The following is a 25627-nucleotide window of genomic DNA, read 5'->3' as shown; positions in this document are numbered from 1 at the left end:
TCCAGACTGAAGCGCCTAGAACCGCTCGGCCACAGCGGCCGGCCGGAACCCGCAGAGCTTCTAAACTGCGGAGATGGCGGTTGTTAGTTTCATCCTCTGTTCTAATTAACCTGACACGTTTTGTTTGGGAGTAAGATCGAGTGATTTAGTCGGCCAGTCGAGTTCCGATAGTGCGCTCCGGTGTTTTTCAAACCAGGATCATAGCCGGAGATCGCTGTTAACATTGCTGTTGTTATCTATGGAACCGGAAGTGTACACAGCATAGTCATCGCGTGCACGCAGAAGAAAGGACAACATTTAGTCACCGAGATGGGATTGGGGTGTCAATGTATTTATAAAGCATCGTCTACATTCTTTCTCTGGAGTATTCGTGAGAGTGGTATGGAGTGGAGGATGTAACTTAATTCCAGAAAGAAACGCCGAAATTTAAATGTCTGATAAAATGGCTGGATCATATTCATATAAAAGCAATCTGGTGAGGCTTCTTGGCCAAAGGCACTGAGCCCTCGTTTGGGAGCTGGCTCTGGTTCAAATTGCTCTGAGCACTATGGGACTTAACTTCTGAGGTCATCAGTCCCCTAGAACTTCGAACTACTTAAACCTAACGAACCTAAGGACATCATACACATCCATGCCCGAGGCAGGATTCGAACCTGCGACCGTAGCTGTCGCACGGTTCCAGACTGTAGTGCCTAGAACCGCTCGGCTATCCCGGCCGGCAGTCACCGAGAATGTTGAGATAAAATCCTCGTTCATGCTCACTGTAATCTGACTGAATTGGCACAAAAGTCATGGCACGAGAAACACCATCATAACGTCACATAACCGTGTCTGGTACGAACTACATACTCAACACTGCGGGTTATACATCTCGACGGATCGCAGATGGAATCGATGTCTTGAATCGTCTAAAAAGAGGTAAAATCGAAACTCGCTGAACGACATTGAGGATGACACGGCGGTCGGATGGTCCGGTTTTTTTTTTAGCTTCATTAAAACGCCTCCCATTAACTATTGTCCGGGTATTTGCCCATTGAAAACGTACCGCTTTATGAGTCGTTGTGAGCAATGCCTCTTAGGTATTCTACTCCGAAAGTCCATTGCATGCTGTTCGGCCGACAAGCGCCTACATTCACGAAAGCAGTAAATCCTGAAGCCGATTGTCATCAAGAAGGCGTGATACTCCAGTTCCTATTGGTTAGAATATTTTTACGACAACTGTTCCTACACAGCGTCACTCGAGTGCGAGTGGTACACCGCACCTTGTCCACGTGATATCCAACAAATTGGGAAGCTTCATTCACGTTGTAGCAATGACTGTGTCCAAATATGATAGTTCTTTTCTGGTACGCCGACCAATGTTGTTGTACTGATTCCACACAACCGACGGGCACGCACCCACCACTCACTCTCATGACACGTCAGCGATGGGGGTTCACATGACAGCCTGTTACCACGACTGCACCATCAACAGCGCTCCAAAGTGACCACTGTGCTCTTGTAAGGGGATGACCAATAATTTTCCGGTGACCTGAGTCTTCGAAGAAACAGCGACATCACATCCTCTTCCACTTACACTTGGGACACATTGCTGTTGCTGTCTCCAGGCAAGTACCATATTGGATTCTTCATACCGACAGCTTGAATCCACGGTTCTGCTCACACGTAATGTTGAAGTATCCCTAATGTTTCTACTTCGATATTCCACTATTACTGAAAATTCATGTATTAGCTATCAAAAAGGGTTACTTTCTAATTTGTCAACAAGAAATTCGACACTGAGCAGTTCCACGAAACTTGGATTGACGGTGGGTTGGTTCAAATGGCTCTGAGCACTATGGGACTTAACTTCTGAGGTCATCAGTCCCCTTGAACTTAGAACTACTTAAACCTAACTAACCTAAGGACATCACACATCCATGCCCGAGGCAGGATTCGAACCTGCGACGTAGCGGTTGCGTGGTTCCAGACTGTAGCGTCTAGAACTGCTCGGCCATCCCGGCCGGCGCGTCACGTTGACGAGAAGTTTCGCGTCCCCAGTGAAGATGGCTTGAATGTGAAAATGTCAGCTGTAGGGGTGGCCGAGCGGTTCTAGGCGCTGCAGTCTGGAACCGCGCGACGGCTACGGTCGCAGGTTCGAATCCTGCCTCGGGCATGGATGTGTGTGATGTCCTTAGGTTAGTTAGGTTTAAGTAGTTCTACGTTCTAGGGAACTGATGACCTCAGAAGTTAAGTCCCATAGTGCTCAGAGCCATTTGTCAGCTGTACCAAAAATACCAGCGTTAGATCTTTAGAGTCGGTGGGCCGCGAGAGGATCATTCACATGCCGCTTCAGTTTCGCCGAAGCGCCGCCACTGTAAAGACGACGGCGGCAACGGGACAGACGGCTGGCTGGGCGCAGCGGTCCATCCCGGAAGGCCTGCCGGCGGTCATTACCGGCTGCGGCCTTGCGTCGCTAACACGTCACGTCGCGTCACAGGGAAGCGGCCGGCTCATCTGCCACGGTCGGCCGTCGCGGAGGAACACGTCCGGGGTTCAACGGCCGTCACCAGCTGCCGGCGGGCTCCGCACCGGGGCATCTTGAGAGCTTAAATATACTGCCCTCATTGTTAATGTTCTGCTCAGGTTCCTCACCTCGCCGAGCCACAATTTATTTTAAGTTCCACGGTGAACCTTCCTAAGTACGAGTCACTGAAACATGTACACTACTGGCCATTAAAATTGCTACACCACGAAGATGACGTGCTACAGACGCGAAATTTAACCGACAGGAAGAAGATGCTGTCATATGCAAATGATTAGCTTTTCAGACCATTCACACAAGATTGGCGCCGGTGGCGACAACTACAACGTGCTGACATGAGGAAAGTTTCCAACCGATTTCTCATACACAAACAGCAGTTGACCGGCGTTGCCTGGTGAAACGTTGTTGTGATGCCTCGTGTAAGAAGGAGAAATGCGTACCATCACGTTTCTGACTTTGATAAAGGTCGGATTGTAGCCTATCGAGATTGCGGTTTATCGTATCGGGACATTGCTGCTCGCGTTGGTCGAGATCCAATGACTGTTAGCAGAATATGGAATCAGTGGGTTCAGGAGGGTAATACGGAACGCCGTGCTGGATCCCAACGACCTCGTGTCACTAGCAGTCGAGATGAAAGGCATCTCATCCGCATGGCTGTAACGGATCTTGCAGCCACGTCTCGATCCCTGAGTCAATAGATGGGGACGTTTGCAAGACAACAACCATCTGCACGAACAGTTCGACGACGTTTGCAGTAGCATGGACTATCAGCTCGGAGACCATGGCTGCGGTTACCCTTGACGCTGCATCACAGACAGGAGCGCCTGCGATGGTGTGATCAACGACGAACCTGAGTGCACGAATGGCAACACGTCATTTTTTCGGATGAATCCAGGTTGTGTTTACAGCACCATGATGGTAGCATCCGTGTTTGGCGACATCGCGGTGAACGCACAATGGAAGCGTGTGTTCCTCATCGCCATACTGGCGTATCACCCGGCGTGATGGTATGGGATGCCATTAGTTACACGTCTCGGTCACCTCTTGGTCGCATTGACGGCACTTTGAACAGTGGACGTTACATTTCAGATGTGTTACGGCCCGTGGCTCTACCCTTCATTCGATCCCTGCGAAACCTTACATTTCAGGAGGATAATTCACGACAGCATGTTGCAGGTCCTGTGCGTGCCTCCCTGGATACAGAAAATGTTCGACTGCTGCCCTGGCCTGCACATTCTCCAGATCTCTCACCAACTGAAATCGTCTGGTCAATTGTGGCAGAGCAACTGGCTCGTCACAACACGCCAGTCACTACTCTTGATGAACTGTCGTATCGTGTTGTAGCTGCATGGGCAGCTGTAGCTGTACACGCCATCCAAGCTCTGACTCAATGCCCAGGCGTATGAAGGCCGTTATTATGGCCAGAGGTGGTTGTTTTGGGTACTGATTTCTCAGGATCTATGCACCGAAATTCCGTGAAAATGTGATCACATGTCTGCTCTCGTCTAATATATTTGTCCAATGATTACCCGTTTATCATCTGCATTTCTTCTTGGTATAGAATTTTTAATGGCCAGTAGTGTAAGTAAGCTCAGTAAGGTTGGCAGTATGACTGGCAAACGAAGGAGGAACGCGAGGCGCTGCGTCTTCTGAATCAATTACAGCCAAAGAGACAAGCCGCTTCTGGCGTCGGCGCTACCACGTTACGGGATTCTGTTTGAACGCTGTTAACGCGTGACCGCCTGCTTCAGTATAATTGTGTTTTATTACCGCCTCGACTACGGTTTCTGTTTGTTAAAGAACGTCTAGAAAACGACGTCGTTCACCAAGTGACAATCCGTTGCGTCGAGGAGTGCCATTAAATAGTCTGCCTTTGGAATTGCTACAAAGGATGCGTGAGATTCGCGAGCAAGAAAAAGAATTTACTTCTGTTCGTGGGCAGTGTCGATTCCTGCTGATAAAGTTTTAGAGCGTACGTCTAAACTCTGGGACTCAGTCAAAGAACTGTTATAAGGAAAGGGGTGCTACTTCAAGACTTGCAAGATACTGAGGTAAATCGTGACGAACAACGTTCCTGTGGGCAAAACTGTATGATTTTAAATAATCTAGGAAAGAAAAAAAAGGAGCCTCTTCCACTTGCAGACGTTAATTCGTGGTGAACCGACGTAGTTCGTCCGCATACTTACGGATATTGTAGCAGAAAAGCATACGCCACAATACCGAAATAACTAATATCTTTAGAAGAATGTGAAGTTTTCTCAGGGTGGAGGGGGGGGGTCACTTAAAATGGTGTTAAAGTCTGGTTGATTTGGGTGATGGGACCAAACAGTGACGTCGATGATGAAGGAAGTCAGCCGTGGCCTTTCAAAGGAACCATTCCAGCATTTGCCTAAAGCAGTTTAAGGAAAACACGGAAAACCTGAATCAGGACGACTGGTTTGAACCGTCGTCCTCTCGAATACGACCCCAGTGTGCTAACCAGTGCACCACCTTCTTCCATCAAAATGTTGTTAAGGAATATCTGCTTCTGCTTTAAAAAGTTACGCGTACGAAAAAGCTCACGTTGTTGCGGCTTGTAATATTCTCTCACGTAAAAATGTAGGTAAGGAATACATTCAAGTACGTAATATGGTTAGATGAAACATGGCTCAGTGCTTGGGAAGCAGTTGATAAACGCTGGACAGATGATATTCCGAATAGCACAGGTCGTCAGCCAACGGGAAGAGGATCCCGATTAATTGTGGCCCATGCAGATCCTTTCAACGGTGTTGAGCGTGGAAGTCTTGCAGTTTTTCGATCGAGACAAACCTGTGACTATCATGAAGATATGGACAACCCACGATTTCTGCAGTGGTTTGAAAATTTGTTGCTCCAATTTGGTGTTCCGGCAGTGTTTGAAATGGATAATGCACCTTACCATTCTGTGATTTTAGACAAAATTCCAACGGCTAGTGACCGCAAAGGAACTATGGTGCAGTTGTCGCAGGCGAGAGACGTTGCTGCAAACATGAGCATGAAAAAGAAGTGAACAGGAAGTGGAATCGAGACTAAGAAATTACTAAGGTACTCGAGAATATCCGAAAATTCTTTTCTTTAGATAAATCAGGCAGTAGGAAAAGGTTAGCACTCTGCAATAAGTTTTCTGCGAATATGTTCAATATCGTTTGCTGTGGTACAGCTAAAATTAATATCTTTCTGTACGGTGGAGAGGAAGATTTTCGAGAACATGTGGATACGGTCATAATTCTCTGTCACTTCTGACACAAAATGATGTTGGAACTGGGTACGTTGTGCGATGTAAAGTAACAACGGCGAATTCTTCCTTGCGGGTTGCGATAGAAATCAAGAACGTTATCCAGATCTGAACATGAAATTCACTGCGGCGCTGAGTGCATGAAACAGCTGCGGCGGTGTGAGAGTCTGGATGCCGGTGTCAGCTTTCCACTCGTGGAAAGAGTGCGTGAAATACGGCAGCCATTCATATTCTGTGAGCTCGCTCTAAGTTCCGGCTTCACGTAGCTATTTTTATGCACATGTCTTACATTACGGTGAGGAGAATCATCCCTCTAAACATCCTGTTACTGCTTCTCCAAATACGGAAAAAGATCTGCACGTAGCTTCGGCATTGCCTTCCGGTACCTGTGAATCTCAGCTTGTACCTTATTATCAGTTTGCTGCGTGTTACAGTGATCATATTTGCGACTACATACATGTTGTGGAACATGTAGTGCGCTTATGCGAAGAAAATACTTGAAAATACGGTTACGTGCTGACGATTTCCGTAATTGTGATTTTAATGTAATCATGCAACATGATGTGTGATTTAACATTCATACGTATGAAATCAACAGTTTCTCTTAACACTCCAAGCGTAGAGATGTTTCATAGCGAGGGACAACGGTAAGGAATAAAGTAAATAATAATGTAAACATATTCCGCTTTAAGGAGGAAAGAGCTCTCTTCGGGCAATGGGGCTTCCTTCTGTTTATTTGCAGATATTTTCGCTTAATTTCAGTTAGAGGGGGGTGTATTTCTTCCAGTGTATTATAATAAGAAGTGACTCCAGAATACCAGAAGCCATTATTGTTACAAGTTCTGTGCCTGCTTTAAGGGGTTATGTTTAGGAAACGTTGATTAACTACCACAAATAACGTTATTACACATGTTACTCTCAGAATATAGTGTGACGAATGTTTATTTCACAGCTACTACTGTCTGCCATATATCCTTAAGAACTCTGCTTTCTTGGTCGGTGAGGCCGTGAAGAGTGACGAGCACCCAATAATAATGCATTTGTAGTTCCCTGAATGTAAGCCTAGTGTTTCTGTCCTAGTAATTTTTCTACCTCATTTCAGTGTTGGGAAACCCAATATGAGGCACACATTAGGTTAGGTTTGCGCATGAACGAATTAGCTAAGGACATGGATTCGCATTCTAGGCGAAAGAAGACCAAATGGACTTTTCAGGATTTCCGAAATGTCTCCCAAGTCAGTGGAGGCGAAATAGTATGCACTACTTCCTCGATGGGACATTAGACACTAATCTGCCGTTGCACTCCTCTAACCCTTTATTCTCTGTGTACCTGTATCGTTTGTATAGTTGTGATGAATGTTGCAGGGTAATGATGCTCATTTCAGTGTTTATCTCTCTTGGGAAGTATCCATGCAGTTACTACATGCAATAAATTTAATTCTATCTGTACCACAACACAAGGTGCCTTACAAGTAACACGCCTGTTTCGGAGTATTAATGTGTCATATCCAGGCACGTGGTTAAGAATATGTTATCAGCCTCTAATTATACTGTTACTTTTTTCCTTTTTATCCTTTGCTTGTTGATCAGATGGTAGAGATGATTTTTTCCACAATCATCAAATTTTCATACAGTTTCAGAGGTCATCGAGTAACGATTGGGGTTCTGCAAATTAAGATTTTTATTCAACCCCAGAAGAAAAAGTCGATCACCATCGTATCTGATGATCATGCTAATACTTGCAAAGCGGTCCACAAAACGTCTCTTTCGTTGATCATAAGCTAGTTGATTATGACATCGCTCCACAGAATACGATGGCTTGCAGTATCATGTCATGTTTAAATCACATAACCCACCTATCCCGAAAGGCATTTCCACGAACCATTTAAAGGAATGTTGGCTATACGTCCCTATTTAGTCTCCAGCGAAATTTAATTACACAGTAACCAGCTGCTTTGTACCTCATATCGCATTACTGATAAAACATGTCGGAAAGGAAAAGTGCCAGACGCTCATTCTAGATTCTTGTGAAGATGTTTGTGTCAGGTAAATTCAGTACCATTAAAACCCGTAAGGAAAAGGTCAGCACCATCGTTATTGCACCCTTTGCCGACTAGAGGCTAGACAGCCATCGCAATCCTCTGTTTGAGGTAATTTTCCGGTTCCTTCCCATTGCACTGTGATACTAACTCCACGCTGCACCGATTAGTGGTCCAGATGAAATTCTTAGGGTTTCACTGTCTGCCTAACCCGCATGGAACACACAGTACATCCAGCAGTTAAGTGGTCTTCATATGAGAAAAACCTGATTATCTTATATACGTGCATGACAACATATTTTGTTAGATGAAATGAAATCTCCTTCCGTTTCTTACAACTGCAAACTGGATTATAAACTTTACGAAGCTTAAGCTAAAACTCTCCGCAAACCAAACGCTGGTATCAACATTGCAGGGCTACACTGGACGTTATCCTATTGGGGTGGTATCCCTTACCTTCGTCCGGCATTTGAACTGACTTACCAGTCAGTTGTGAGGAAACTGCCGTTTGACCTAGCCTGGGCGCCATGGTGGAACTTGGCATGTTTCTAATAACTAATGATTGTCAATCGAAAAATGACGGGCAAAGACTTACGGTGTACTGAGCGTCGAGCTCTGTATTTTTATATTGAGGTGACGAAAGTCACGGTATACCTCCTAATATCGTGTCGGACCTCCGTTCATTGGTCGTTGTTCTACAACTCGACATGGCATGAACTCAACAAGTCCCCCACACAAGTATTTATGAATACTGCCTCTATAGCCACCAATAATTGCGGAAGTGTTGCCACTGCACGATTTTGTGCACGATTATGTCCAATGGGATTGATGTCGGGCGATCTGGGTGGCTAAATGATTCGCCCGAATTCCAGAATTTTCTTCAAACCAGTCGCGAACAGTAGTGGGTCAGTGACATGGAGCATTGTCACCCATAAAACGTCTATCATTGTTTGGGAAAGTAAAGACCATGAATTGCTGAAAATAGGCTCCAAATAGCCCAAAATTACCATTTTCACCAAAGGACCTAGTCTATTCGATGGACACAGAGCCTGCACCATCATGGATCCACTGCCAGTTTGGACAATGCCTTGTTGGCAACTTGGGTCCGTTGCGTTCGTTCCCTGCGATCAGCTCTTACCAACTGAAATCGCGACTCATCTGACCAGGCCACGGTTTACCAGTAGTCTAGAGTCCAACCAATAAGGTCAAGAGTCCAGGAGAGGCGCTGCAGTCGATGTCGTGCTGTTAGTGAAGGCACTCGCGTCGGTTGTCTTCCGCCACAACCCATTAACGCCAAATTTTTCAGTGCTGTCCTAATGGATACGTTCGTCACACGCCTCATATTGATTTGGTTCAAATGGCTCTGAGCATTATGACACTTAACTTCTGAGGCCATCAGTCCCCTAGAACTTAGAACTACTCTAACATAACTAACCTAAGGACATCACACACATCCATGTCCGAGGCAGGATTCGAACCTGCGACCGTAGCGGTCTCGCGGTTCTAGACTGTAGCTCCTAGAACCACTCGGCCACCCCGGCCGGCCATATTGATTTCTGCGGCTGTTTCACGCAGTGTTGTTTGTCTCTTGGCACTGACAAACTTTACGCAACGCCGCTGCTTTCGGTCGTTAAGTGAAGGCCGTCGGCCACTGCGTTGTCCGTGGTGAGAGGTAATGCCTGAAATGTGATGTTCTCGGCACACCCTTGACACAGTGGATCTCGGAATACTGAATTCCCTAACGATTTCAGAAATGGAATGTCCCATCCCATTCCACGTTCAAAATATGTTAATTACTGACGTGCGGCCACAGTCACGTCGGACACCTTTTACTATGAATCGCCTGAGTACAAGTGATAACTCCGCCAATGCAGTGTCCTTTTATACCTCGTGCACACGATACTACTGCCACCTGTATTTGCGCATGTTGTTATCCCATGACTTCTCTCACCTCAGTGTATATTTGTAACGTGCCACCCACGTGACCGCTGAGCCACAAAATAAAACACATCAATCAAAATATCAAATCCCGCACTCTTTACAATATAGTGTTCCGTATTATGTGATAGTTAAATGATGACATCAATGTGGCATTCTGTTTATTCTTCTCGTACGTCCCGAACTCAGAGAGTCGATTTACCCGTGTAATAATGAAGCATTGATAATAGTCTTCCAGTATCAGCAGCCCCTCTACTAGCGCTGTACAGGTATAATTTCAGACTATAGAATGCGTTGTGTTGTAAAGTGACTGGGGTTCTCAATAGGATTGAGCTTCAGTAAGTTTGCGAACCATTCGAGAAAAACAGTCTGCAGTGTGTTTCTCAAAGCATTTCTTTTTGTACTACGTGCCAGATAACTATGGTCAGTTGGGAAAAAGTTAAACGTCCTAGAAGGTACACACCCTGCAAGAAGATAGCGATAAGGAAAACCAAACGTGACTTTCTCGTTAGGTACCGGAAGACCAACGTATATTCAAAAACTTGCAGTTGTGAATTAGAGCGACAGCAATTTTATCAACAATTTTACGTCACATACTAAAAGTTAATATATAATAAACTATCAGCCTCGATTGTGGTAATGAAACTAACCTTTACCTAGGTTTCAGCCCAAGTAATTGAGCCTTCTTCAGAAGATGAACCTGATTCTATTATATGTCTACGATGGCATGGTCTAGAAATAAAACTAAAACAGCCTGAATAGGCGTAGTCACATTTTAAAAATGCGATACATAGGTACAAAGCCACCACCAAGACTTAAGCTCTGGCGTGCGCCTCGTCTCCATGGACGCCGAGCGTAGGGCCCCGGGAGCTCACGTGAAACTCAGACTTATTTCTAGACCATGCCCTCGTAGACATATTATACGTGGGGGAGTTGGAAAATAAGTTTCCCCTGTCGACTGTGGTGAGAGTTGTATGTGAAAGGAAAAAAAGAGAATGAGACATTAAAGATAAGACATATCTTTACTTTTCTACATAATTTCCAAGTATATTGAGACATTTGTCATACCGCTTTATAAGCTTGAAAAAGCCTTCCAGGAAAAAATCAGGGCGTTGTATACGGAAGAAGCGTTGAACGGCTTGTTTGACATCAGCATTGTTGCCAAAGCGCCTTCCGCCGGGAGTCTTCTTCAAAGCAGGAAACAGATGGAAGTCACTTGGTGCGAGATCCGGACTGTAAGGTGGATGGTGTAGGTCTCCCAAAAAAGAGTTACAATAAGGTTTTGCGTTGCCGTCGCCGTGTGTGGTCTCGCATTGTCATCCAACACCAGAACGCCCGATCTGAAAAGGCCAGGCCGCTTTTTCCGAATAACCTCTTTCAATTTCGACAGAGTGGCACACTACCGCGCATCATTGATGGTTGCATCCTCCAGAAAGTCCAGCAGCAAAACTCCTTTGGTGTCCCAGAAAACGGTGAGTAGCACTTTACCTGCAGACGGAGTGCTTTTGAACTTCTTTCGGACAGGTGATGGATGTTTCCACTCCATCACACAACTCTGCTCACAGTCGACAGAGGAAACTTATTTTCCAACTCCCCCTCGTAGAATCAGGTTTATCTTCTGAAGAAGGCTCAATTACTTGGGTTGAAACGTAGGTAAAGGTTGGTTTCATTACCACAATCGAGGCTGATAGTTTCTTATATATTAGATTATCACGATTGCTGACTGGGCTGCAATGTTGAAAGTCCTTAAAAATTTAAGTTGTCCAGTGCTTTCTTATTTAAACAGTTTCTGCCATTATATTATATAATAATGGAGGCTAAATGGTGTAGGGGGTGGGAGGCGGGTGTAACGAAAGAAGACAAAAAAATACGAGTATAAGATCGATTCTCTGAAAACGATAACGTTGTCATCCAGACAGTCAGTTACGTCTCAATCAACTGGCACGAGGAAACACTATAGGAACACACATTTCGACATGAAGGGCTCCTATGAAGTGTGGAGGTGAATGAATACCGGTCAGAGATACAGCGGTAACGACTCATTGCAATACCTTCTCTGAGAAGAAAGAAACCATTTAAAATAGGAATTGATGTCTTTGTTGATGCCGAAATTGCTGACCATTATAAGAGGCTACATTTATTCTGAACTTTTTTTTATTTTTTTCGACGCTCACTTCTTCTTGTTTCTCCGATAAGGAAGCTACGGACCCAGACGGGCCGAGTAAGCAAATGTGGTGCTGAATGGGGCGGTCATCCGTCATCATTCCCGTGCCGCATGTCTCATCAGCAGCTGGGAGCTATTCCTCATCCGGCAGTCGCATCAGAACTCGCCTATCTCGCTAGCGCTGGTCTCAGCGAATGTTTTGGTAATCTCTCTGCCATTCTTCTGAGAGGCTTTTTTGCCTTTGCCATTCAGTAAGAAGCAAGTAATCACGAGTCAGAGAAAGCGTTATGTCCCTGAATTGTTAATCATTGCGACAAGAATGTCATTTCATAAGAAGTGGCCGGACAGTTTTGGTATGTGTTTAGTGCCATCCAATCAAACATGACAACAAAACTTCTGTCTCCGTTTTCCTACACTCTGTGTGTGTGTTTTACTATGAAATTCCTGTACTCAATGTCACACAAATGGAATCTTCCCAGTGGTTCACCCTATTTTACGTAGATTCTTTCAGTTCTCTCATATCATTTCACATTACGAATGGCTGTCCGACAAGGAAAATCACAAATGACGACAGTGCAACAGTAGTCCCAAAAATTACTGTGTAGAGCATAACTGCACAGTGTTAGACCTGGGGTCATGAATTGGAGGCTATCGGAATATGATCAGGGGCTGTATATAGGTTAACACAACGGTCTACAATTCTGCACATTCAGCCACAATTGATCGTTCAATGCGTTTCAATAATAATAGACTAAAATCAAGGATCCACAATTTATCTGTTTATGACGCAAGGAATATTAGTGTCTAACGTCCTACTCACTAGGACACCCTAGCTGGAGAAAAATTCATGTAGGGCAAGTATGGGAAAGGAAAACGTGCATGTCTTTTCGAAAGAAGCATATTAATATATGCATCTTTAGATTCAGGGGTGCAACAGAAATTCTATATCAGGAAGGCACTTCAGGAATTTGAGACCAGCGCTTTCTCAATACAAGTCCTGTAGATAGAACACAGCGTCATCCAGCTAAGTTACCGGTTAAGTGTACAGGAACAGATATGTTTATGTGTCTATTTCCCTGCTGCACCGTGTTTTGATGTACCATATCTACATGTTTAAGGTAATTCATAAGCTGTTTGGTTTCTTTGCTATATCAACAGCTATCAATGATGAACGATTATAATGTATATTGCACAGAGCAGACATAGTTAATTATTAAGCAACTACATGTAACTAAAAGATCAGCAACTAATATTTCGTAACTACGAAGATATAACATAAATGAGTTAACTGCAACTGTTAAAAAGAAAAGACGCATTTATTATTCTGCAAATATTATTTATTTTATCACGAATTGGCTTACGGATTCTTAGGCTATCGGCAAGTCACGATTCTGATTAAATAAAAAAATGTTTGCACAATATCAGGAAGAGGAAGAAAATCACACCGTTGTTGACTGGTGGATAATTTGCACAAAAGCAAAAACAAGACGAACTGCCGCCGCGTGGGATTGCCACGCGGCCTGAGGCGCCTTGCACGGGTCGCGCGGCTACCCTCGTCGGAGGTTCGAGTTCTCCCTGGGGCATGTGTGTGTGTGTGTGTGTGTGTGTGTGTTGTCCTTGGCGTAAGTTAGTTTAAGTTAGATTAAGTAGTGTGTAAGTCTAGGGACCGATGACTTCAGCAGTTTGGCCCCATAGGAACTTCCACAAATTTCCAGTTTCCAAAAAGACGACCTGCGAGTTTAATGCTCCCTTTCGACAGACGTCACACACACCCTCGTTGCATTTCCAGCTTCTGGTGAGACACCTCCGTTATATTTTATTTCTGTTCTTATTTCGTACAAGTCTTTCCATTGGTCGAAATAGTTCTGTCTTTCACGAAGTTTAATTCTTAAAAAATAAACGCCAAACAGCTTCAGTTCATAATCTACTTTACTAGTCTAACAGAAATCGACATAGGATCACGTTTTTTTGATAATTTATTCTACTAGTTCTATAGAAATGGACTTAATCAGAATCACAATTTTTTGAAATTTGGTTTCCGTTTCTGACTGGCATAAATCTACATTCAGATCATATTCCGCAGGAGGCGGTATTGTTTTCTTTCTATTATTTTTCATTTAACTTGAAACTCATGTCAAGCTCAACATCGAACTCATACTTTTGTATGAAGTTTTTGGTTCATATGCTCTGTGGCTGATTACTGGTAACTACATAGTATTTTTCAGTATTGATTCTGTTGCCTGGTACTGTATACTAAAGAAAACTAGTTTGAGTAGTCTTTTTTAGTTAGTTAGCTCCTTACACATACAATGACTTACATTTGAGACAACACTTTGTGGTGTGGAACGATTCTGTTGGTTTGCAAATAATATACGTTGTTACATGCTGGTCATTTACACCGCGTGATTTTAACTTTACGCTTACTCCACACAAAAATTTAATATACAGGCTGTTTCATAATTTTTATTACAGTCTTATTTAGAGGGGAATTAGTGCAAAAATTTTGATAAGTAGCACAAATCTAGAAACGAATCGTTTGCCTGCAAAACATAATTGAAGATCGTATCACTTTCAAATCCCTCGCCCCCTGTCGCGCACTCAGTGGAGACAATGCGTTCTGATCTGTATGCTCTAAGGAGCACAAGACATGAGCAATGTTTCCTGAACTCGTTGTCGTGGCCTTTCTACGTGACAAAGGACGTTATCTTCGAAGTCGAGAGTGCGGCAGATATAGATGTTCAAAATCAATAGTTTCGCAATTGAGTACCGAGAAACGGCGGTCCTATCATGCCCTGCCAGAAGGAAATCTCATAAAACACAGAGAAGTAAAAATTTAATGTAACGGACTGTATTGCTTTCTTCTACAACGAAAAGGTACAATGAAGAACATGTGCCACTTGGAAATTATGTGTCAGTCCACTAAAAACTTATATTCCAATATTTAAAAAAAATACTAAACTCCTTCCGAATAGGCCATGAAAGCCCAACGGTTATCCTCAGTCCACAGACGTCACTGGATACGGATGTGGAGGGGTATGTGGTCAGCACACCGCTCTCCCGGTCGTATGTCAGTTTCCGAGACCGGAGCAGCTACTTCTCAGTCAAGTAGCTCCTCAGTTTGCCTCAGAAGGGCTGAGTGCACTCCACTTGCCAACAGCGCTCGGCAGACAGGACTGTCACCCATCCACGTGCTAGGCCAGCGCGACAGCGCTCAACTTCGGTGATCTGACGGGAACCGGTGTTACCACTGCGCCTCTTTCCTGAATAAGTGAAGTTGGCTCAAATGGCTCTGAGCACTATGCGACTTAACTTCTGAGGCCATCAGTCGCCTAGAACGTAGAACTAATTAAACCTAACTAACCTAAGGACATCACACACATCCATGCCCGAGGCAGGATTCGAACCTGCGACCGGAGCGGTCGCTCGGCTCCAGATTGTAGCGCCTAGAAGCGTACGGCCACTCCGGCCGGCGGAAATAGTGAAGTCTTGGGACGTAGTTGTAGCTATCTTCCCCCCCCCCCCTTCTTTATTCCCTTTCTATGGAATAGCTAGCAATTCCTTTTGGTCTCTGAAGCACAGTGTTTAATGAGATTTTCGATTCTTCGTTTGCCCCCTCTGTTGCAAATTTAATGGCAGTGGATATAATCAAAAGATCCTGACCATGAGTTTAACCTGGTGCTATGGTGCATGAAGAGTATAGTGCTACTCATGGTAGCAAAAGAGAGCAACGAGAACATTCCAAGTGCACAGATCGGCAGGTGGTAGCCCACTGAAGCAGCCACCCCTTCACATCAGTGGGATGGAATTGCCCAATGCTCAGGACGAGTATATATCTCTGCTCCAGGCAAACGTTATTACGCAAGAGCTCTAGAATAGGTCTATGACACCTCATACAGAGGTCTTTAATGTAAGTTAATGATGTAGCTACATCTGGATTTATATTTCGAAAGCCACCTAATATTATGTTGTGGAGGGTACTTTGTGAACCACTGTAACTCATCCTTTTTCCAGTTCCAAAACAAGGAAAAAGAAATAGTTTGTAGCATTATTGACGAGTCTCCATGTAAGCTCGAATCTCTCCCATTTTACGTTCATGGTCTTTCCGTGAGGTAAGTGTAGGAGGAAAGAATATATTTGTTGACTCATCTGAGTTTGTGCACTGTCGGAACTTCAAAAGTAAGCCACATCGTGATGCAGACTGCATATTTTTCAACGTCTGCCACTGGAGTTTGCTTAGCATCTTCTTGCTTGCTAAACGAACCTGTAACGCTATTCTTAATGCACTAATCTTCTTTGGATCTTCTCTCTTCCCTCTATCAAAAGTGCCTGGTACGAATCGCAGACTGGAGAGCAAGATTCAAGCATTGATCGAATGAAGGTTTTCTGAACTGCCTCCTTTGTTGATGGACTACAGTAACTGAGGATTTTTTCAATGAATTTTAGTCTGCCTTACCTGCGACTAAGTTTGTATGGTCTTTCCACTTTAAAATGCTAAGTACCCGTACTCTTAGATGTTTATGGATCTGAGTACTTCCAGGGATTGCTCTACAGAGATGTAATCATACAATATTAGGCTTTTCTGCCTATTTATGCGCAGTTCGTTACATTTGTTTGTGTTGAGGGTAAATTTCAACTCCTTGCAACAATCTTCGATACTCAGTGGAGGCTTCGGCATTTCGCTACAATTTTCTATCGTTGTTACTTCCTTGTACACTACAGCATGATCGGTAAAAAAGTCGTGGAACATCCGACGTTATGCACTAGCTCATTTATACACCGTAGGTAAAACTGATATTTTTAAAAACGCCGGGAATCCGATGTATTGATATTTAAAAGAATAACTTTACCCGTCCACGATATATGGAAAAAGTTATCGATGTATCGACGGAGAAAGATATCGATGAAACAGCATATAAAAATATCGGCTGCACATTGTATAAATACTGCGGCTTTTAGAGCTGTATATTTAGGTATTGAATTGTTATTAGATATTGTGTACATCAACAAGCTAGCACCCTGCTTATGCCCGTTAGAGCAAGAATTGAAAGGAAAAAGAAGTACGTTCACATTTGCCGATAACCGCTTTGCTAACAATGGTAACTGCATGTAATATGGCACAACGAAAGATGTCTGATGGGGTCGTCGTTCGGATGCGTCACACATCAGATTTGCCCGGAACACTTCACTTCGACTTCCCTGATTTTTCATTTCTGCTAACGCCAGTGAACTAGCAGCTGTAGTGTCAAAACTGCGTGGTGAAGTTGAACGTTACAGATTTTGTTGGCAGCCCGGAGCGCCGATTACGTCAGCATTTCCCCTCACACGTCTCCGCCCACCGCAAAGACCAATCTTGTCACTTAGATTTTTGTTCATCATTTTCTGCAACTGTTTTTGAAGAATGCCGATGTGAAGAAGTAGCACAATATTTGCGTTAAAATTGTTTTTTAACGCAACTAGTGCGCTATTTCTTCACGTCGGATATCTTGTTATTCCTATCACGTCGCCACCCCTCCTCCGCCTTCGGTGCAACCGGACTTGTTCTATGTGGCATGTATACATGTTTACACAGTCAAAGAAAAAGACTCGGCGTGATGGAAGCTCAGAATGTAATAAGAATTCTTTACTCAGTGAAAGTAAAATAATGTTCATCTACTTTTGCTGGCCGCGGTGGTCTAGCGGTTCTAGGCGCTCAGTCCGGAACCGCGCGACTGCTACGGTCGCAGGTTCGAATCCTGCCTCGGGCATGGATGTGTGTGATGTCCTTAGGTTAGTTGGGTTTAATTAGTTCTAAGTTCTAGGGGACGGATGACCACAGATGTTAAGTCCCATAGTGCTCAGAGCCATTTCAACCATTTTTTTTGTTCATCTACAATAACTGACAAGAAAAATATCAAATATTTACCGAGAATTGCGAAAAAATATAACATTAAATAAAAATATCGGCACTTGACTCTGAAATTTCGATATTAATATATCGACGCGTCTGGGAAATTATTACTGTTACAAATCGCTACCTAGTAAAGCTACCGATATATCGATATTTTATCAACAGCGCTAAACTATACCACAATACCTCTCATTTTTTTCATTATCACACGAGCACTCCCTGGTGAGACCTTCCTGTGAAACAGCTCAACACAGACTGAGCAAGTTAGCTTCAAATGGTTCAAATGGCTTTAAGCACTATAGAACTTAACATCTGAGGTTATCACTCCCCTTGACTGTGAACTACTTAAACCTGACTAACCCAAGGGCATCATACACACCCATGTCCGATGCAGGATTCGAACCTGCGACCGTAGCGATCACGCTGTTCCAGACTGAAGCGCCTAGAACCGCTCGGCTACCCCGGCCGGCCACGAACCAGAGATATAAGTGTCGTAGTAAGATGAAAAACAATCATTTTCACAGAATCGAGCACACCATACAAATGTTGCATTTTTACATTTGCTACTGCACCGTTAAAATATGAACCCATCAGAACTGATATGCAGCCAAGCTAAAAGATTTGTCGCCAGAACTAACAAATCTGTGAAACTTACAGACGTACTGAAACTAACGCACGCAGCTTTTTCACACGCCAGCCGAAACTGGTGGGCACGTCATAAAAGAAGAGGATAAAATGCAGAGTCTGGATGGCTTCGTGGGTTCTGTTGTTGATCGACTCGTTATGACAGTTCCAGAAGTGAAATGTACATCTCAGATTCGGATAAGGAAGGAGCTAAGACATTACCAGACGACTGACTGTAATTAATACCTTCAGTGACTTCAGTATTCAACAATACGGTGAAATCTCTGCAGTATGCTTTTGCATCAGAAGTAGCTCGCTCAGAAAAATTACCCTGTGCTTAAGTTAGGAGAACCATTTAAGGTGAGAAGTAGAGCACTGTATGTTTTCCGTCTGCTCACTTAATAAGCGTAAGGTAGTGCTGGAGTTTTGCCGAATATTATTTCATTGTCTTTAAAAACTGAATGACATTCGAAGCTATGTTGTTTCTCTGCTGGTCTCTTGTTACATCTGAACTTCAACTAGTCACATCATTGCAGGTCACTTGGACCAGCTAGCTGGTCATTGCAGTCCAAATTAAAAGCGCAGGTAAAACTGTTGCTCCTCATTAACGCTCAATGTACAAGCGTGTAACGCTGCATAAAAATCATGATGTTACTTGACTGTGCTCGACACAGCTCGGCTTCCGCTCCACATGAAACGAAATCCAATGAGATTCAAGCAAACGCGGAAGAATACACGGCGCAAAGTTTACATCAGGTTTATCCTTATGCTGCTCACAGTATTCAGTACGTGCTGCTATACGTTACCGTGGATGTCGTCGACGCAGAGCTGGAGGTCGTCGCGGAAGACGGGCGCGTGCGGCGGGCACTGGCAGGCGCAGTCGGCCGCGCCGTGGGCCGGCCTCGCCACGCGCGACCAGCACACCTCCGGGCCGCACTCGGCCGCGCCTGCAACACCGTGTAATGGTACTTGAATTACGTATCCATTACGGCACCTCACCTCAACCCCTCGATACCAGCAATATTCTACTGTGTTTCTGTAAAATAGTTAACATATTTCTGTGACAACATTCAGATTTGATTTCATTAATGTAGAGGTACTTCGATACATCGATATGTATATATAGCAATGATATTATTCTTATGTGTATTATTTCTTTTGTCACTATGATCTTTGACGTACTTGTAACTCTGATTTTTTGTCGCGTAATCGGTTATTTAAGAGACTCAAGCTTTGGTCGTCATGTTAAAAAGTCGCAAATTGTAGTCAGTTTATGGAATGTGAACTTTAACAGTGAGGAAGATATTTTCAAGTATGTTTTCTATTGTCAAGTGATGTTTTGGATCGAGTTACGTGATATTGCAACAAAAGTAACAAAAAAGAAGTGTAACTTAAATTCAGAGTGCTGATTACTTTTTTACATCACTATTGTCCTAACTTGCAAAAGTTTAATCTTCAAGAATGGTTTATGAAACACATCTATAAAACTTTTGAATATCGCCGAATAACACGTAGACCTCTTTGCATCCGAGCTTGGAATCATCACTACCTAGATTTTCGACGATTCAGCCATGAGTTCACAACAAGACCAGCGTGGGAAACACGAAAAGATGAGTGCCCAGTTTATCCAATATTTCAAGAAATGACTTTATTAACTGTGCTCTAATGACACCTGCCACATAATATAGCTTTGCTGTTGCCCGAAAATGCAATATTTAGCAGCGTGAGCAACACTACAATCATAATTAATTTTTGACCTTTGTTGTGGTAGGATTGTTAGAACCGACACCTGGCCTCACCTGATTGCCGATGCACTACCACCTGGTTGCACTGCGTCCGCAGCTATACCCTAACTAATAAAACCTATCCAGATATCAATTACTGGACATTAATATGGGGTGTGTGCACCCTTCGTCTTTTTAAAGGCTTGAACTCTGAGAAACTTTCACCGTTACATCTGAATGTCTACGCAGGAACGACAGCACATTCTGCTTCAAGACCCAAATCCAGAGATGTTTGGACTTCGGGGTCTGGAGCCAAGTCGCCATTCTAACTCAACCCAAGGGTGCTCCATGGTGCAACGGAACGCTGGGCAGGCCAGCCCATTTCAGGAACGTTGTTGTCTGCACAACGTGGTCTCACAGACGCTGATACGTGAACTGTGCGTCATCATTCTGATACAATCAATATATCTGAACTATTCCTCTACCGTATGAATCCCACAGTGCTGCGAAATCTGTTGTTATCATTCCACATTTGCCGATTTCTTAAGCGAAATAAGGGCAGCGGCTTTGTCGCAGTGGTAACACCTGTTCCCGTGAGATCACAGAAGTTAAGCGCTGTCGGGCGTGGTTGGCACTTGGATGGCTGACCATCCAGGTCGCCATGCGCTGTTGCCATTTTTCGGGGTGCACTCGGCCTCGTGATGTCAATTGAGGAGCTACTCGACTGAATAGTAGCGGCTTCGGTCAAGAATACCGTCTTACGACCGGGAGAGCGGTGTGCTGACCCCACGCCCCTCCTATCCGCATCCTCCACCGAGGATGACACGGCGGTCGGATGGTCCCGGTAGGCCACTCGTGGCCTGTAGACTGAGTGCTTATGCGAAATAAGGGGACCCTCTAGCCATAAAGCAACACAACCACACATTCGTTGTTCACTGTTGCACCACACATGACAGCACGTAAAGTTCCCCGCGCAGTCACCAAACCCAAACCATTCCATCGGGTGTCCACAGGGTTTAGCGAGATTTATCGGTTTAATTGTTTCCAGTCATCCACAGTTCAGTGGTGTCACTCTTGACACAGCCTCAAGCGTCGTTTAGCACTGACTATGTAAATGTATGGCATATGAAGAGCTAGCTACTGAACCATTCTATCCCATTCACTTGAACTCCCCATGCGTAATCATTGGGCTAACTGTACTCTTGATAGATTTTTACAGCCAGAGAGTAATTCTTTCGGCACATTTCGTGTGATTTTTTACAACCACCCTCCGCAACAGTCTCACGGTCCCTGTACGTTAGTACATGAGATCTGCCTGGTCTTGTTCTAGCTGTGGTTCCATCGTGTTTCTACTTCACAATCACATCACAGACAGTCGATTTGGGCAACTTTATCACGTTTGAAGTGTCCCTCGTGGGTTTCTTACTAAGGCTACACCCGAAGGCTCTTCCCCGTGCGAAGTCACTGAGCTCCCTTCACCGATTCATTCTCTTGTTACTTCTTCTCTACTGACAACACAATACTTTCCACCTCCGTCTGTATTGGTGGCTCCGCCTCTTCAGACGTAGTGGTCAATTCCGCATCACATGAGAGTGTCCAGGTACTTCCATCAGACAATCGGTAATCCATTCTGTAGGGGAAGAAGACTGATACCCTTACGAAAGATCGATATTACCATTTCCGATGGCTGTGATATCGCTGATGTGCTAAAAAGTTCTGGACGTTACAGCTAGGCGTTGACAGTCAGTTAATCCCAAATGGACTGCGCGCGCTTTGCACACATTGGAATTAGGCAGTCCTTCAAACTGATGAAGCGTAACAGTTGGCTTCCTGCCGAGAATCGTGAAAAAAAAAACAAATCTGAAATGTATTCGGCAAAGTCACGAGGAAAAGTATTTCAGTCACGTTCTTTTTATATTATTCAGTAGTTTTATGAGGGAAAAATATGTAGAATCACTAGTTTTGAGCAGTCTGAACATCGAGGGATGTTACATACATGAATCTATTAGTCTTACACGAGAAATTTATTTCTAAGCCGGCTGAAGTAATTTTCAACTATTTTGGGCGAGGTTCATAAAAAGCTGAAATTTTTGTAACGTGAAGTAGTTGAATGAAACCCGTTTACATACCTAAGTGATGTTGGATTGAAACAGACTAGTCAGGTAGTAAACATTGGCTACAAGTGAAAGAATGTACACAACCTGATAAAAGATATCAGGACACCCCAACATAACACGGAACTGGCCGCTGCTCTCAAGAGGTACGAAGTAGACAAACAGAGTAACAGCAGAATGGGTCACTCAGGAGAGCACAACGACTTGGAACGTGGACTAGCCCCACAGCGACATTTCATTGTGTGCTGTCATTGAACCCCTCATTTCACCTTAACCCACTCATTTTCGATTGGCGACTAGACTGGTAATCTGGCGGGCCAGGGAAAAAGGCTGACATTCTGTGGCTCCAAGAAGGCACGTGTTCATCCAGCAACATGTGGTCACACATTGTCTGGCTGAGAAATGACGTCTAGGCTGTTGTGCAGAGAGGGTATGGCTACAGGTCGCAGGATGTCATTCACATAGGTAACGCTGGTCACAGTGCCCTGGACACGCACCAACCGTGATTTGTGATTGCACCCAATAGCACCCCACACCATAAGGCCTTGGGGTGACGCTGTGTGTCTTGTGCAAATGCAGTCACTGTGCTGCAGATCCTCCTGTCTGCAATGAACAAAAATGCTGTCATCATTTCAAACAAACAGAACCTGGATTCGTCCGAAAACACTATCTGATGCCATTCCTGTCCCTGGTAACGTCGTTCCATACACTATTGCCGTCTAGCATATTTCTGCACATTCTTCAAAGGCGGAGAAGTGGACGATGCGCAAGTAACCCATACCGTAATAAACGGTAACGTACTGTCATCCCCGATAGCGTATGACGTGTTACACACCTCCAGAGCCGAGGAGGAACCTTCTCAGGAGGTTATTCAGATGATCAAATGTGTATGAATTGCTAAGGGACCAAACTGCTGAAGTCATCTATCCCTAGACCTACACACTATTTAAACTAACTTACTCTAGGAACAACACACACACACACACCCATGCTCGAGGGAGGACTCGAACCTTCGACGGGAGGGGCCGTGCAATCCGTGACGTGGCACCTCAAACCGCGCGGCTACTCCGCGTGGCTAAGGGGTGGTCTGGATGGTGCAACCTGACCCATCTCTTTGAGTTCTACAGCCTTCTGTGAACCATTCTGCACACACCCGTTCCACTTCGTCCCACATAAGCCATCAATTTCCCCGATGGATGCATCCCATTCTCTTATGCCAATAATGTGACCTCTTTCAAACGCATTGAGTTGACCGTATGGTTCACGTGTGCATCTGCGAGGCATCCTGCAGAACCGCTCAAGTCACACTGATCAATTACCTTCAGTTTAGAGCGACAACACGAGCTGCGGGCACATTTTACCTGTAGGTGGTGTTGCGCCACAATATCCGTGTTGAAGTTGAATCAGCAGTCGGACATGGTTCAAATTCTAATCGCTTCTGCAGAACATACTAATATACATGTCTTATGAATATGAACATACTATTTCTAGTCTTTTGTTTTTCCTGAGCGCGAGAGTAACAAACGAATAGCTAAATTTTGATAATTTCCACAGTCATAATAAATCTATTGTTAGAGTTACGTGGGAGTGAAAAAATAGTGCCAGCAATGAGATTCGATCCAGAGACCTTGCCCATACGAAACTACTACGCCTTTACTTGTCTCCCTTTTTTTTTCTTTCTTTCTCTCCTTGGCAAGAAAGGGCACTACAAAGAAAGATCCACTCGCTCCGGCCATTTTTGTCTTAAGAAAATAAGGAACTGCTCCTCTTCAGTTCTTGGCGTCTATCTAAGCCTATCCCAAAAAACTAACCTATTACTAAAATGGGTGTAAGAAAGGAAGAAAGTATGGGTAGAGAACACACAGGGGAGCGATTAAAAAGAGAGGAATTGTATAGGGGTTTTATACACCGAAATTCCGGGATGGCTAGCGCCTTTGACGGTAGAACATCCAAAACTGTCTTCTCGAAATTTTTATGGAGACTCTGTCTGCAGTTCGTTCAGGGCATCTTTTCGGCAAAATAAACGTCAGTATCTCAGAGTTTGGACGGTCCAGCTGGAAGGTAGGTAATGAAAGACGCTCCAAAGAAAATCAGGAAAGAACTGCTGGCATCATTGGTTGCGAACAACCGCTCAGTGCCTATCGTTAAGGTACGTCCAATGACCCATTTCCGATTTCTCATCAGGGCCAAAAGGGTTGCGGATCGTATGGTCACATATCAAATGCACAGCATTAGTTTTCGTTGATGGGTAATGAATCAGGTCCAGTAATAAAAGTATCTGGAAAATGATATGAACAGATGTCTGTCGGGTAAGCAAAGCAAAGATATGCTGTGCGAGCCACCAGAGTTAGGTTGACTATATGACAACCAGTGGGCGTCTGCGTCGTCCTCACCACAGTGAACACATAGGGGCGTGTCAGCGAGGCAGGTACTGTGTAAACGAAACTGGTTGAGCTATTTGCCTTTGATGGTGGTACACCAGGCGAATTGGACGCTAGTGTCCAGGAAGCCTGCATGCACCAATTTCCGTAAACGACGCCATATCATCTAGGGAAACTTGTGTTCAATGGGGTTGGGGTGCCAATGTATTTATAAAGCATCGTGTCCATTCTTTCTCTGGAGTATTCGTGAGAGTGGTATGGAGTGGAGGATGTAACTTAATTCCAGAAAGAAACGCCGAAATTGAAATGTCTGATAAAATGGCTGGATCATATTCATATAAAAGCAATGTGGTGAGGCTTGTTGGTCAAAGGCACTGAGCCCTCGTTTGGGAGCTGGCTCTGGTTCAAATGGCTCTAAGAACTATGGGACTTAACACCTGAGGTCATCAGTTCCCTAGAACTTAGAACTACTTAAACCTAACGAACCTAAGGACATCACACACATCCATGCCCGAAGCAGGATTCGAACCTGCGACCATAGCAGCTGCGCGGTTCAGGACTGAAGCGCCTAGAACCCCTGGGCCACAGAGGCCGGCGTTTGGGAGCTGACAAAAAGTGCTGAACGGTGTCTGGCGTTAGGAATACGCCAACCCCACCACGCTCCCATGGGAAGGCAAGGGAGGCATGTCGAAAACTGTCTCGGTACAGACAATGGATGCCACTGCCATGAACATGCGAGAGGCGAGGCTAATGGGGACCAGGAATACTTGTGCCATGAGAGGGATGCGAGAGGCGTGGTAGATATTCATGCATCGAATACAGTGTACAATGTCGAGGGATCTAAGCTGGCAACCAACGAGGCCAGCCCTGATAATTTGTCGGAGACGTCTGGTGTTCGTTGCCACTAAACATCGAAGATCATTCGTAAAATCAATGCCCAAACAGCGGCTGGTGGTAATCAGTCTTAGAGGAGGGACACA

At 44.5% G+C, this 25627-nt stretch overlaps 1 protein-coding gene across 1 annotated transcript in view; it reads right to left on the bottom strand.

The window, feature by feature from the left end:
* The window catches only part of LOC126484989 (uncharacterized), a 224743-nt gene that overhangs the window by 186781 nt on the left and 12335 nt on the right, over positions 1–25627 (bottom strand). The window contains exons 3-4 of the mRNA XM_050108595.1: positions 19353–19375; positions 19235–19295 (exon numbers count right to left, since the gene is read on the bottom strand). Of these exons, the coding sequence (XP_049964552.1) occupies positions 19235–19295; positions 19353–19375 (84 nt within the window). The remainder of the gene's footprint in view (positions 1–19234; positions 19296–19352; positions 19376–25627) is intronic.

Source organism: Schistocerca serialis, chromosome 6, assembly GCF_023864345.2.
Source record: "Schistocerca serialis cubense isolate TAMUIC-IGC-003099 chromosome 6, iqSchSeri2.2, whole genome shotgun sequence".
NCBI lineage: Eukaryota > Metazoa > Arthropoda > Insecta > Orthoptera > Acrididae > Schistocerca > Schistocerca serialis.
Note: the sequence above shows the minus strand (reverse complement) of the source record. Positions and strands in the feature narration are given on the sequence as shown.